The sequence below is a fragment of the Echinops telfairi genome, unplaced genomic scaffold (assembly GCF_000313985.2).
Source record: "Echinops telfairi isolate 266 unplaced genomic scaffold, ASM31398v2 ScPeMD7_12;HRSCAF=54, whole genome shotgun sequence".
NCBI classification, from domain to species: domain Eukaryota; kingdom Metazoa; phylum Chordata; class Mammalia; order Afrosoricida; family Tenrecidae; genus Echinops; species Echinops telfairi.
The window spans coordinates 13170368-13186452 of record NW_022103909.1 but is presented as its reverse complement, the minus strand read 5'-3'; the positions used below and the strand labels follow the sequence as shown (position 1 = coordinate 13186452).

General features: G+C 41.7%; 1 protein-coding gene across 3 annotated transcripts in view; it reads left to right on the top strand.

Annotated features, from left to right (window-relative positions):
- PDZRN4 (PDZ domain containing ring finger 4) overlaps positions 1 to 16085 on the top strand; it is a 410747-nt gene that overhangs the window by 379463 nt on the left and 15199 nt on the right. For all 3 annotated transcript variants that reach the window (XM_013006948.3, XM_045287353.1, XM_004711444.3), the window contains 2 exons: positions 4383 to 4481; positions 7079 to 7141. In XM_013006948.3, coding sequence (XP_012862402.1) covers positions 4383 to 4481; positions 7079 to 7141 — 162 coding nt within the window. The remainder of the gene's footprint in view (positions 1 to 4382; positions 4482 to 7078; positions 7142 to 16085) is intronic.

Below are 16085 nucleotides of genomic sequence, written 5' to 3'. Positions count from 1 at the left end.
TATATATATATATATATATATATATATATATATATGGATAATTCCATATGCAGTGCATCAGCTTTCCCCAAGTTTTCTTGCATGTGCATATGTGTACATGTGTGTTTAACGGGATTTAATGGAAGCCTATGAAAAGGACAGGTTCCCTAGAGGTGATGGTGCTTCTCACTCGCCTTGATTTTAAGTCCCTCCTTTCTGTCCCTCATCCAGAACTCATTACATGACCTATTGGTCACTGCCATCATGAATCTACTTTCTGCACAATTAGTGGAAATGGCAAAATTAGTATTTCCTTCTTTGCTAAGGTATACACTCCATGGACAATGGCTAAATTATGACCTCCTAAAATGATTCAGGAGGAGCCCTGGTATTCAGTGATTAAAGTGGTTGACTGCTAACCTGAATATTGATTCAGACTCACTGTGGAACGTATCAAAAGCTTCCCACATTTCACACACACACAGGGGGAAAATAGTTGAATAAAGAGTTAAAGTTAAGACTGTGTTCAGAAAGGACAGGGGCACATGCTTTGGAACTGACCTTAATGGCTCCCGAAAGGTGCCCTAGTTACTAGATGAAATACCTTTGTAGGTACAAAAACTTGGAGATTGAGGTGTTGGAACCTGAAATGTCCTTGTCTCCACCATTTGCTTATTTCTGGAATTTTTTTCTCTATTCATTCTTAAATATCATAACTGATTTCTGCTCACCACAAGATATAGTAAGCTTATATAGAAATGAATATATTGTTCAATAAAGTAAAGATGGGAACCACAATTGATCTGTCTCTCCCTTGATTGTCAACCAATGACCAATGTACCTAGCCCTGGTTCTTCAAACTTGAATAGCACCTACTACCTCTAAATTTTCCTGCTCAGAGAGGGGAAAGTGTTCTTGAGAATTTGGGACCAATTTGGCTTAGAAAATCCTTGTAGGAGGCCTTGACTCTCTTTCTGAAAAGTGTGTTCTTTAGATAGAAGCAAAATGCCCCCTTTCCCCTTTTAATTTTCTTGTTCCTCCTTACACCCAATCATAAAACATTTAATAGCTGCCTGGTGAAAATGATTTATGTAAAAATCCCATTCGTGTCATTCTACAGTGTGATTAGAAGGATGTTTCCCAACAAGCTTTACTAACTTTAATCTTCTACCCCTTCAATCTACATATAATCATTTCCTCACATACTGTGATTTGATATTTTTTTTAAAGAGACTTATACACCTTGCCAGTACATAGAATCTTAAAACACATTTAAGCCAAAATTAATGTAGTTTTGCCAGGTATATGAAGTGATTCCTGCATTCCAGTCAGAAGTGACTTATGGACTGTTAGCATTGCGGTCCATGAAGGTTTGGCTTTGATTTGTGTGTGCCCACGAATCGTCTCCACAGAGAAAATGTACACAGGTAGCATTTCCTTTTATGTTTTTCATCAAACGGCTTCCCGGTGACAGAGGGAAAGGTATGAAAGTTGTTAGGAAAAACATTCTCTATTACCAAGAGGTGCTTTCTTCAGAAGCCAGAGGCATGTGTGCACTGTGAAGGGAATACTTAATTAAACTGCTGCTAGAGAATGCCGATCAGCTAATCAGAGTCTTTGCAAAGCCTCCTCTGCCTCATACAAACAAAATGGACTACAAGGAACTGCTCATAAGTTATTTTGACATAGAAATAAGGGACCTTTGATCCTAAAATATAAGACAATCCAAGCTCACCCTTGGGACTGGTCTTAGATTGTTTATGGGATCTGAGAAATCTTGCTTCAGATTCCTTCAGGGCCTCAAGTCTGGCAGCCGGGCCCCTGCCAGAAGTCCCCCTGCCACAAAATCTATGTAGTGAGAGCTTTATCTTTCAGCCATTATTAAGATGATATGAACTCTGTTCCATAATTATTAATGATGATCATTTAAGAGATTTATTTATCAATTATCTTTATGACTCAAGAGCTACTTGTAAGAGAGTGGGGAGTCACAGCAAATGCCACATTTTGCTATTCACTCACTCACTCACTGTGGCAGTCACATAATCTGTTGTCAATTTAAGACGTCAGAGTGAAGGGGTGGAGTTTAGCCTGTCAATCAGGTCGCAGCTTGATGACTGCATCTGGAGGCACTAAGGAGATGAATAGCTCGTTGGAGGCGGGACACACGCTCACTCCCTGGGAGGCATTGCTGTGGGGCTGTGGCCACAGCTATGTGGAGCTATTTCACATGGAGCTACGCCAGCACCATGACAACACGGAGCACTCATTTTGATGGCAGCATCTTAGTGTCTTCCTCAGTCCTGGAATGAGTCTTTGATTTGTGGTATTAGAGCCCCCGGTGAATGAATTCTGCCTTTCCCTTTTGATAGATCTGCCAGGTACCAAAGCCACAGTGCACAGTGGAGCATGTGTGGGAAACATACACAAAAGCAATGCGCCCCCCCTGAAAATGCCTTCCCCGAGCACGGGGAGTTTCTGCGGTGCCATTGGCAGGACATTGAGAGTCCGTGGACTTCAAGCTTTGACTAGAGCCCCTCATTGCCTTGATTTAAAGGCCCCCCTCTCAGTTCTTTATGGAGTGTTTAGGGTTTCTTATGGGCCTCGTAGGAGTCACAAGAACCTTTACTCCTTAACTGTACACCTTGATGGTGTCATTGAAGCTGTTTTGCTGCTGTAATTTCTGCCTAATGTTACAATTTTAGTCAAGTCTTCTTTCCCTCTGGAAGCATTAATTATTGCCAGTTTTGAAAAGACCCCTGTGTGTGTATATTTCTGGTTCCAATCCCAAATCATGTTATCTTCTCCTCTTCTTCCTCTAGAGACATGAATTGCTCACCTTTTCCCCTTACTCTTCCGTATACACCATGCACGCCCTTTTAACCCCCGCAGTGTAAGTTAGTGTCTTTGCCTGCCAGTTAGCAAGTCAGCATTCTTGAGAGTTCCACATAGTTCACCAATTTGCAGTACATGTCTCAGAATAATGGATTTAAACTTCACTTTATTTGCTATTAGCTGTGAAGTTATTGGCCACTGGAGCTTATGATAGTCCTCAATTGCTATAGATTTACCTGTGGTTTATAGCATATCATTAAAATAAATGGCTATTAGCCAGTGACAAGCACTTCGCTGAAATACAAAATTAAAACAGGATTGCTTCTTCAAATATATCAGTATTCAGGAAAAATATTCTGTGGTTTCAAGTTAATGATTTTTTTGTGCTTTAGTTAGTATCGAGACAATTTCAAATCTAAATTACATGGATGTTTTATTGATAAACTTCTTTCCACTCATACACATAGACACAACACCTTTTGCCATAGAAGAAAGACTACTTAATTGCATAGGACTATATAAAAGATGGAATATTTCCAGATAAGAGCAATCATCCTTCAAGTACGGTTCCTGAAGGACCGCACTGGAGGGAGAACAGTAAACTAGACAGACACATTGACAGCTCGCGGGGAGTCTGAGCTCCAGAAACTTGGACCAGACTTCCCCTCCATGTTCAATGTACTGTGTTCTTTCTCATTTGATCATTTTCTAAAGAGAACTGTGTTCTCCAACCAATATGGAGATGATTCGCACACCAATTTGTGTTTTCCTGCTTGAAATGAGGTGATGTATTTATCCTGAAGTCGTATGCTTCTGACAGTAACGCAAGTCAATTTCATTATACAAAAATGAAGTGCGCTGAAATTTATTATTATTTTACTAAACATAAATCAGGTAACGACTTCAACATCTATTACCTAAGGACTGACATTTCAAGCCCTTTAGCCATATGTTTCAGTAAATGTGTTTCCTTGTTCATTTACTGCTACATTTTGAATCATTGCCTCTGCCCCATGTGGTGGTTGATGTCTCTCCCTTCCCCTTGAATGAGTCCATTTCTTTTCAAAGATGAGCGCTTCTTTAGAGCCATAGGGAACCTTGGCTTGAGCTGTACAAAGCGCATGCTATGGCCCTCTTGGAGAGAACTTCAACGAAGACCAGGGAGAAGGGAAAGACCCATGATGTCTCTGTATTTCACCTTTATTTTGAGTTATAACGAAATACAAATAAAAATGCAGTAACACTATTTTCATGAACGTTTGACTACCTACTTTGACATTCTCACATATTTTGATTCAGTTTCTCAATTCCTACATATTTTATGAATATACTTGTGTGTGATTTTTTAAAGAGTTGTACGTTTGTTACAATTTAATGCCAACCAACTTTACAATCTAGGCAGGAATATGCAGGAATTTATTTGCAAGCACTTTTAATAAAATAACTGTGTTAAACAAGCTTATCTGAAATATTGGGTAGCAATCAAAGGATAGCAGCGAGTTATCTGTTCTGCTGTGATGTCCAGCTCTGAAATAAATATATATAAATGTATGTGTGTGTTCTCTCAGGAGGTTGAGCTCTGTCGCGTTAGCAGCCAGGAGAAGCTAGGTCTGACAGTCTGCTACCGAACGGATGATGAAGAAGATACCGGCATTTATGTCAGCGAGGTAAGAAACTCAGTGATGTGGGATTGAGGAGGGAGATGCCACGGACAGAGTGAAATGCCTCACAAAGGAAATCCTTCAGGGGCTGGACTGTGAAGAATTGGCCATGGTCCAGACGTGTCACTTTCAATTAGGAAAGTAAATTATGTTGCCCAACTAATGTAATCATTATCAGCTTGTTTACTGTGAATGCTATCACCACAGAATCCCACTAAGGAAAGTATGAAAGTGGTAACATTATCTAGAGTTCACTAAATTCCCACAAGCATCTAGACCCTTGAGCGGAGATTGCAGCCGGCAAGCATTTTCTCCCTCCTTGCCACTACGCCTTCCTTCGGTTTGGTTAACAATCACATTGGCTAATTGTTTTCATCTAATATGCACACTAATCACGCATTTGGCTTTCCCCAGGGGACTGAAGGGTTGGAAGGCCCAACGAGTGCCCCTATGTGTTTGTTCCACTCACAGTCTCAGCATCGCTCTCAGGAAGCCCAGGAGATGCTTCTTGACACCCTTGAAGTCAATTAGTTTGAAAGAGGTGAAGCAGAATTTATGACCCAGGTTCATTATTTGTAATAGAGCAGCACAGGACTTGCAAATTGAAGCTGTTCCCAGTTTTTTTGTCTGTGATTGTGAAAAAGAAAACACTTCCTTTGCCGAACCTGTTTGAAGCATTCAACTGGAAACATCACATACCAGTGCTAATTTCATTGGCTTTTTCATTGGCTAATTCCATTTCTCATACACAACCACCATGGATCAGTCCAAGGAGGCTGTGTTGCTATGATACTGAGCAGGTTTTGTCAGCGCTTCCAGGCTCAGAGGGAACAGGAAGAAAGGCCTGGGGAATCTGTATCTAAAACAAACCAATGAAAACCCGTGGGTCATAATGGTGCGTTCTGCAATTCATGAGCTGGGAGTCAACTCTAAAGCAGATAACAAAACCATAGAGTAGTTAGTTATACGGAAACAAAATTAATGTCCATTAAAAAACTTCCAGGGATATTTCAGTTATCCCTCTTGTAAATGTGTAACTGTGATCATTGGAGGCATGGGAGTTATAAGGAAGTATAAAGAAATATCTGCTGAATTGTCTCTTGTAATATGGACCTAGGTGAATAGGTAGGAGCTTGCTAATTGATTGCAGTTTTGAAGATAAGGCTTTATTTAGATTATGCATGCTTTCTACATAGGGTTTGATTGATCAATCATTCCTTACTTCCTGCTAGTAAATCTTTTAACTATCTAAATTTGCCAGATTTAAACCTCACTTTTAATGGAAGGCTCACAGCCATTAAGTCAATGCTGACTCACAGCTACCCTCTGTAGGTTTCCAAGACTAACTGTTTGTGGGAGTTGAAAGTCTAGTCTTTCTCCCATGGAGCTGCTGGCTCGCAGCCCAGTGCATCTGCACTACACCACCAGGGCTCCTGCCAATGGGAGGTAAAGAAGCCACACAAATGGAGCATATGTACCTGAAGGACTGCTTTCCCTAGACCTTTTACATATGATGATAGTCTCTTTTGTTCTTGACAAATCGCTGCAGACTCATTTATTACATGGAAATGCTTAGAAAGAAGATAATATCTAACATCTCATTAGGATGAGGCAACTCCATGCTACACTTGAAGTATTTTGTTTAAAAATAGGTTTTGATAGAGAAAGCCTAAATAAATGGTTCAAACCCACCAACAGGAACGTGATAGATGAAATTAGTCCCAGTGAACGCTAAGCTATCACTCGTTTCGCCCATAAAAATGTTGGTAAACTCTTAATAGAACCTTAAGTATCTATTTATGCTAACATAACTTACAGTTAATGCACTTAGCCCATTATGTAAATTGTTCTCTAGTAATAACCTTCATGGATAAGAATTTTTTTCATTTTTTGGCAATTGAGAATATAAATCTCTTCAGAAATTAAGGTGACCATGAGACGGAAAACCCTGGAATAAGTATGAACTAAGAGCGCAGTGGTCAGCCTTTCTAAGCTTACTACCGTAGTTATGAAAGGTCACCTTCTGCCACACTCGTTCATTGCCATCAAGTCAATGCCAACTCCTAAAGACCTCGCAGGGCAGAGCAGGACTACTCCTGTGGCTTCCTGAGGCTATAAATCTTTACTGGAGCCTAACGCTTCACAATGGCCGCCGGGTGAGTTCAAACTACTGCCAACACAGCACATAACCCATGACGCCACCAGGCCTCTTAAAAGAGGAACAAAGAAGTCACCTTCATAATAAGTGAATGTCCTGGGCCCAGACAATCCTAGTCTTAACGTGGTCCGAAGTCAGCTAACGACCAAGTCTGACAACTTAGAGTCAGAAATGTATACGTAAAGGCAAAAAGGGTTTTAAGATCAAGTTCTGCACTAGCACACTTTCATTTTATCTCTGTAAATTCTAAAATGGTCCATGTACTCTTAGGAGCAGTCATTTTTAACAGAGAAAAAAAAATAGCCAACTTACATTGTGTCGTAAATCAATGGAGAAATTTGAACCGTGTCTTGGCAAATGTGTATTAAGACCAGGTCTGAGTTTTTGTTTGTTTGAGTGTGTGTGTGTTTTTTAATTGAAAATGGTCATCCTATCTGTATTACAGGTAGATCCAAATAGCATTGCTGCCAAAGATGGCCGGATTCGAGAGGGGGACCGAATTTTGCAGGTATGTAATTGTTTTCTTATGTTTCTATAATCTCTCTAACAGATTTTCACTTGTTTCCTGATAGATGTTAGAGGAAATCATTTGTCTTTGCTTGTGGACATTAACACCTTCAAAATAATGAGCTACCAAGAATCCTTGCTTTTAGTTAAAAACGGTGAATATTATTAGCAGTTATTGTCTAAAATTAATGGTTGAGGTGCTCACTGTGAAGTCAGAGTATTTGACCATGTGCTTGGGCACGTCTCTTCTCCTTTTATGTTAAGCTGGCTCCTCATCTTAAAGAGGAATGGTCATCGCACCTGCCATTGTCAAAGTGAAATAAGGGTACGCCTGTGCTGGTCGTGCTGACACAGTCCATGCAGGTGCTTCATGAACAGTAACTCATGGCAACCCACTGGGGGCTCCTGAGACTGTGACCATTTATGGGAGTAGAGCTACTGGTGGTTTCAAACAGTGGACCATGAGAATCACATCCCAATTCGTAACCACTACACCACGAGGGCTCCATACAGTTTCTATGACAAAACACCATAAAGTGGGTAACCTAAGAGCAAAAAATAATTTTTCCAGTGGTAGAAACTTGAAGTCCAAATCTAGATATTGTCAGAGATGTGCACTTTCTTTCAGCTCTGACAAAAAAATTCTGTCTTGGTTGTTTTCTTTGGATAAGCCCCGAATGTTCCTCAAAGTGTTTTGACTTCTGCATGAACCCTTCTATACTAACTTTCCCCCTTTGTGTGACTCTACTTCCACACTTAGCCTCCTCTTTGATATGCTCAGAAGGAAGGAGCCCTGGCGGTGTAAACAGCTATGTACTGAGCCACTGGCAGTGTGGTGTGGTGTAGTGGTTATGTATTGTGCTCTGAACCGTATGGACAGCAGTGAAAAACCACGACCATCTCTAAGGGAGAAGGACAGGGGTCACTATCAGTCAGCATTGAGTCGATGGCTCTGAGTTTGGAGACTGAGCTTCTAACCAATGGTCAGTGGTTCAAACCCAATGTCTGCTCTATAGAGGAAAGATGAGGCTATCAGTTCTCATAAAGATTTACAGTCTCTTCTGAGACTGGAGGCATTTCTACTCAGTCCTATAGGGTCTCTATGAGTCAGAATTGACTCAATAGCAGTGACTTGACTTGAGTCTCAGGAGAGGATTAGGATTAGAACCCACACTACTCTAGTAAGGTTTAGTTAATTTAACTGAAAACATCAGCAGAGAAAAGCTCAGTTTCCCCCAAAGTCTCATTCACTGGTGCAGGGGGTAAAACTTACACATATCTCTCTGAAGGATGTGATTCTATGCGTATCACAATAATCAGTCATCTCTGTCTTTTCCAGAATTAACTAGCTGAGCATGGATTCTACTTTCTATTATTGTATAGATTTCTAGAGCTGTAAACTTTTTTTTTAACAATTTACCTGTTAGAGGAGAAATCACATTTTCTCCATCTTCCCCTAAGTGGAAATGTGGAACCTAGAGACTGATGAGATTCCCACCTGACAAGGGAGATGGTTAGCAGATCTTGGGGAGATGCAGGGCTTGAAAGAGAGTCCCAAGCCAAATGATGGATAATCTTAAAAAACACTTTACTCAACCCATCCATCCCGTCTGAGTCTTCAATCATAAAGAACAGAGAGACACACAAGGTCCTCAGCTTTTATATCAAAATGAACCCCCAAATAAGAACACAGGCCCTGGGGGCTGAGGCACTGCTGATCACAGCAGCAAAACCGAGGAGACTCAAACGACAACGTGGGAGGTTACACAGTGTTAAAACCACTCTCTACAACATTGCCTCGTTCACCTTACCCTGGAGACGGCTTTTTGAATTCGATACTCTGCCTTTTCTTTCCCCCACACCTAAAATATGTGCAGTTTATTGTATGTCAATTGTACCTCAATAAATGTGCTATTTTAAGGCTAAGCCTTCTGGAAGTAGAGGTTAAGGGGAATCTAATATTTTAGAGGAAAGGTGAGATGGTCTAGGAGGGTGAAGGGTTGCAAGTCTGGGGCAGACACCAGCTGGAACTGGGGCCAGCTCCCTGTGGGTATGTACATGCAGCTCTGAAAAACACCCACTCCATGACTAGCAGATCCAGCACGTTTTGGAGGACAAGGGCTTCAAGAGTGGACAGGAGGGGAAGGCGCGAGATGCTTGCCCTGAGATGGATAGATAGATTAGTCTCGAGATGGTCTTTAGAATGTAAACCTTCCTAATGCTGCGACCCTATAATACAGCTCCTCATGTGGTGGTGACCCCCAACCATGAAATTATTTTCGTTGGGTCTTCATCACTGTAATTTTGCTACTGTTTTGAATCATCATGTAAATATCTGATCTGCAGGATGCATTTTCATTGTTACAAATTGAACATGAAAGCATAGTGATGAATCACAAAAACAATATGTAGTTATATATTGTGGAATATTTATTTCTAATGACAAATAAATAAAATTTTGTCGCATAGCATGGGTAACAGTCTTCACGCAGGTACTCGTATGTGGGCGGGTCCGCCTGGACACGGATAGAGGAGCGGTGTCTCAGTTCCTAAGACCACCATAAATATGTTTTCCACTGGTCTTAAGTGACCCCTGTGAAAGGGTCGTTCGACCCTTCAATAGGGGCCACGACCCACAGGTTGAGAACCACTGTCTTAAGGCCTAAAACAATCGTTCAGCTTACCTAGTAAAAATGCCTGCTTTGAGTATTGTGAACTTTTAAAAACTACCTTTAAAGAACTACCTGTGTGTGTGTGTGTGTGGGGGGGGGGGGGTCTCAAATTAACAGCAGCAACCCAGAAGATTCCGTAGAAACCTTAGAAGGCTGTGAAGGAGCCGAGGTGGCATAAGGGTTACACGTCAGGCTGCTAACTGCACGCCCCACCATTGAAAACCAGCAGCCACTCTCCCTGAGATGGAGGAGACTTTCTCCTCCAGTGAGGAGTTAGTCTCAGAAACGCACAGGGACAGGCCAATCCTCCTCTGTCCTCTAGGGGCGCTGGGAGGAGTGACGGACTTTTCCGCAGTGAGTTCGGTTTTTAGCTTCTGGTCCTTCGATTCTCCGGGTAACTTTACATACAGCAATTGTTATAAAATACGATACCTCCCCACTTGCTCTTGCACCCTCTCCTCACTCCCTTGCTCATTTTTCGTTTCTAGTCTACCGCAGGCAAGTCATCCAAGTTCTAACACTATCTGTGTTCTGAAGGTGTAGATGGAAAGGAATAAAGTACACAGTCTTTCATATATGTAACCCCATGTCCTGACACTTCCAAACTCTTGGGGACACTGTGGGCAGATCAAGGTTTTAGCTAAAATCTGTGCTAGGTAAGAAGGCATTCCTTAATGGAGTTCGTTCATTGAAGAAGCAGCAGGATTGATCAATGGCTATTTTCTGCCTAATTACTTATATTCTGTGACAAATATGTCACACTTGATGAATAAATAAATGCCATATTTAAGAGCCTAGACTTCAATCCTATCTGTGCACACAGGAAACAAAGGAAACTGTGACAAACTTGCACCCATAGGCAAATAGCTCCCACATGTCTGATGGGGAGATTACAGGATACCCTGCTAATGAACAATTAATGACTCTTTTGCCAAAGATATGAGAGTGGGAGAAAGAAAGGATTTACTTTTTATCCTTGGAGATTCCTGGCTGGCTTTTATTTAAATGAACCTCTTTAGAACAATTGTGATTTTAATATCCTGTTCATGATGACCTCAGTAAAGTACTTTGATGGTCCTACAGATTGTGTGGCCAATTTCTCCTTTATGTAGCACACCAGGAGTTTATTGGATGACCTCACCTATTAACATCTCTCCTGCACGACCATTGGTAGAGATTGGTTGGGGCTGGGGTGGGGAAGGGGTGTTAAAGAAGAGAAGCTGCAAGCCCACTTCATTAGTACGCACACATTTAAGTTCGAAGGCGTTTTTTGTTTTGTTTCCCCCTGCAGGGGCTTGACAGTTCAATTTCATTGCCTTTGCCAAGGACTTGTGGTATCAGACTAGATACCACATTGATTTGAGAAAGCCCTCTCATAAAAGTATAGGCATAGACCTAGAGAAAGTCAAAGCATTGCTAAGCAGCCATAGAGGAAGGATTAAGAACCACATACCTACTATGCTTTCCAAAAGAAGGAGGAGTCGACTCTCATTTTCTCCTTTTGAAATGACAGGCATCTAATATTACATTTAACCAACCCAAACTCATGTTAACCCAAATTGTCAGTCGTGTTCCTAAGATGAAAAACACAAACTTGCCTTAAGTTGCTCTGACTGCTGGCGATCTCTCGTGTATCTGAATCAAATGGTACTGCATAGGATTTGTAGTCTGAGAAGATCGCCAGTCCTCTCTTCTTTCCTCCAACGTGCCACTCATCATGTAACTGAGTAGACTCAAATCCCCAACCTGGCAGCTAGCCAATGGTGTTAGCCCATTGTACCACCCAAGAACTTCTCCGAAGGATTCACAAAAGTCAAGCCCACTATCACTGATGTAATTCCCATGCACACTGACTGTACACGATAAAGTACAACAGCTCCACAGTTTCTGAGACTATAAATATTTAGAGCAGCCGACTCTTCTTTCTCCTGTAGAATGGCTGGTGGTTTGAACTCCTGACCTTGCAGGAGTTCAATACCAACCCAAAGTGCTTAAGAATTACTATTCCTGCTAACCCCTAACAGAACTAAAGCAATGGAACAAGACCTTCCTTCAGTAGTTCTGTGGGGTTCTGAGACTATTTACAGGAGTAGAAAGCCCAGTCTTTGTCCCGCAGAGCTGCTGGTGATTTTGAACTGCCAACCATGCAGATCGCAGCTCAGTGTGTAACCGCTGCACCACCAGGGCTCTCTATGAGTAGATTGTGAGTTTGGTTTTTTTTTGGGGGGGGGGGTTACTAGTTCTCGCTTTCTTTCTCTGATCTACACGTGAACTGGTCTCAGCATTTCTTTCTATCCTTTAAATTTTTCCTTTAGAGCTATTTTCCTCCTGTCTGTTTTCTTTCCACATATGTCTGTCCTTCATTCCCATCCCATTTTCCTTCCACACTGCATGTGATCAGATTTCAAATGAATCTTTCCTCTTTTGCCTCCTAGTCTGGTTTCCAATGAAACTCCTTTGATGGCTACTCTCCAGGGATTTTATCTGCAGATCTGCCTCTCTGGTGTTAACATTGGGAACCTAAGAATGGCTATGCTGGGTTTAGGAAGACAAAAACAAAGCTCTGTTAAATGTCTAGGGCTTTAGGGATTCTTATAAATACACATTTATAAATACAGGAGATTGGGCCCAAAGTCAGAGTTTGACTGATGTATCTCTGTAATTACCACAAAGCTCTTCTGAGCCAAGGCAATATCTATTTTGAAACTTAAATTTACATATGATGTACAGAAAATGTACAGACACACACACTGTCTAGCAAACGTTTTCCTCAGATTTATCAGAAAGCATGTGTTGTCATCATCCTGGATTTTTTCCCTCGGTTTTACCAGAGTGGAAGGCAGGACTACTGCATCTTAGGTGGGCGGCGCCTTCACAGGATGTCTGCCTGGTGTTCTCCATGCCAGCAACTTGTTTTCTTATGAACAACCTTCCAGCTTTAAAAACCAAACCAAACCAGGCCCTATAAGATGTCTAGGCTTTGAAAATCTTTGCAAGAGCAGACAGCCATATCTGTCTCCTGCTGAACACCTCATGGGTTTGAACTACCAACACTGCACTGATGGCACCATGCTACAGCTATCAATCATGATTTTAAGAGCGAGAACACCTAAATGTTGAGAGCGCTGTCTGATGGCATTCCTCAAGTGCAGTCGTTTCCTTGGGAGTTGCTGAGACCCCGGCCTGTATTTCTCACCCACAGCAGCTTGGCTGAGAAACCAATGCCCGGAGTGCAACAGGACTACCACCCCACTGGGGAAAGGGGCTCTTACTTTGAAAAGGAAACAATAAACTAAATTTCAATGCCAGATTTCACCAGCAGCTTTATCGCATTCAATGTGTGATTCTAAATATAAAAGTGTTTCTGCAACACATGAATTGCATCCTTCACCCAAAAGAAAAAGAAAAAAAAAATAGAATTCTTGCCAGGACAAGAGACAATGGATCTCGTCATTCTGAGTTCACAGATGAGAGGCACGCATGCCAACTATAGAGGGATTTACACGTAAACGGGACCATATTGTTTCCTGGTGGCCTGCTATGAGTTAGCAAATACATAGACAATAGAAATCTTTTTTAATTAAATTGTGTTTGCTGCTGTGGATTTAACTATATTGAATTTTAATATATTTATTCTACTTAGCAGACATGTACCATTCCTGGACTGATAATTAAATATAAATGAAAGTAGTAAGAATAACCAATACAATAACACCGCCCACTATCTGTGTAGTATGTGCCAGCACTCAACAGGTACTTACGTCCACCCTTTCACATGTAACTCATTTTAATCCTTCTCTCCACCCTCTGGAAAAGGCAGCCTGATTTTCTGCATTTTACAGATAAGAATACTGATGTGAAGAGAGATGATAAGTCGTATGCCTAAAATCACACCATTAGTAGACTAAGGAAATGGGACATAAACTATTTGGCACTACTCTCTTGGGCTCTATAAAGTTCTACAAAAAGAGAAACCCGTTCCCCCTTCAAGTCCATTCCAACCCATCACAATCCTGTGTGTGACACAGGAAAACTATGTCCCGTGCACGTTCAGTCACTGATTTTCTAGAACTAGGTCACTGATCCTTCCTTCTAAGGTACCTGTGGATGCACTCCAACCTCTCACTCAGTAGCTGAGTGCACTAATCATTTGTATGCTCAGGGATTTCATAAGGAGAAAGGTCGGTAGAATTGGTTATAAGGAAGCTGTCAGTACGCAGAGACCCATTAGCCATGGTTTAGTTGATATGAAATTAATACATAAACATTAGCTAATATTAACTAACTAATCTGCCTTGGGTTCAGGTTTTCTTTCTGCCCATATAAGACCTTTGGCTTCCACTGTCTCTGTTCAAAGCTGAAGAGATTCCAATGGCAAGTCGAGAGGAATGTAGCTACCTCTCACACGCCTTCAGTGTTAGGAGTCCTACACACGGAGCTGCACACAATGAGCCACTGTCCTGTGGGAGCTTTAGCTATAAGCCATTCACACTAACGAGGTTACATGTAGGTGGGAAATCCAGAGATCTCAATGAAGCAGCATTTGACTGACATGAATAAGAAGCATTCGATTCATGGTAGGTGAAATTTAGATGAAGAATGAAGAGGAAGTGTATGTGAGACAAGAGGGAAACCATGAGAACTGATGTTTGAAACCTACGAGCAATACAGAAAAGCTGCTTGAGAAAACTGAAGTCAATCCCCTTAGGATTACAGGTGCCTCCAGTGGAGAGAAAACGAACCCTTTGGCTCAGAATGAACAGACAAATGGTAGATTTGTTACCAAAAAACCAAAACTATTATAGCATGGACATAAGCTCTCAATGTTCTAAGAAAGTGAAAAAAAATATCGATCAGCCATTCTCTTAAACTAGATTTAATTGGGTGGGGGAGGTGTAGTGTGATCCCCAATGGCCCATTTATCTTTACCTGAGAGCCGTCGCCTCTAGCATTCTGCCCCATTTTGGAATCTGGGCTTTCATTCTCTCTCTCTTTTTATTTTCTAATTTGATTAATTTTATTTGTGAATTGCAAGAAAGAGCTGTGCATGACACGTGTGAAAATCTAAATGTCCTGACTGGCATACAAGCGAGACTCTAAGGGTGCACATCTGTAATCGGCCGCAAACACAACCTGTGGTATGGCCCCTGCGCCCACCCTCTTGGACTGCCTTTTGCTAACAGGATGATGAAAATCCAGAAACGGGGCTCCTATCGTGGGGTCTACAGTTAAGACTATCGGGCTTGTTTTCAGATCGTTCGCTTTGTCCTCAGGCATGAGCCACAGCTTCAGAGAACCACCGGAGCAGGCCTCAGTAGTTCACGCCACCCTCTCACTCAGAAAACCTATGTGAAATCTGTTAACTCATTCACTCTTCACATGGTCCGAGCAAGCCAGTTTCCATCTGTCTGACTTAACACTTATTTTAGACGGAATCGCTTAGCCTCTATATTTGAAATTTCTTCCCACAGATATTATTATTAGTTCCGGGTTCTCAAAAGCCCATCGTTGCTATAAAGTTTGAGAACTTTTGAGATCTCCAGAAAGGAAAAATAAACTGAATAGAAGCAAAGGAGAAATGGGAGCTGTTAAGTAAGAGTTGACAACAATAGAACATGAAAATTGAGTTTCCAATACATTTAAAACTTTAGACATCTTGTTTCCTTTGTCTTTGGGGCTTTGAAAAAGGACCCTGATTGATGGCACACATCAATTTCTCCAGGTATGCCCAAGCCTGACTTCTTTCCCTCAGCATTTTCTTTTTAAAGTCAACGTTACTCTGTCTGAATCGACAAGAGAAAAAAATGTACGTGTACCTCAGAGAGCCACCCTAAGACACTGTTGTTTAAGGAAATGGATCGTTCAGGAAAAGGAGCTGGCACACTAATGAAGGCATTGCTGATGAGCCCAAGTTCCTTTGATTGGCTAAGCCATGAAAGATCTTCTGAGAGGTTTAGGCCACTGAGTCAGACCTACACACAAATATGCAATGATTAAATGGAACCGCAGCCAGCAGCGGCCGGGCAGGTTGCCTGGTGAGAGATAATAGTGCGGCTCTCTAATTGGCTCCCAGCAAGCATGCAGAATGACGGATTTCAGTTATGGTACCGCCAGCCCTGCTTCCCCCAGCACTATTATCTCAGAGTGACACTTCCATTACTCTGAGCGGAGAAAGATGAACGTCACCTGTCAGGGGCTGGTTAATTGTGTTGCTAGATGTATGTTGCCAGGGCGCAGGTTGGACATTTATGAACATAACTGCTTCCTCTGATG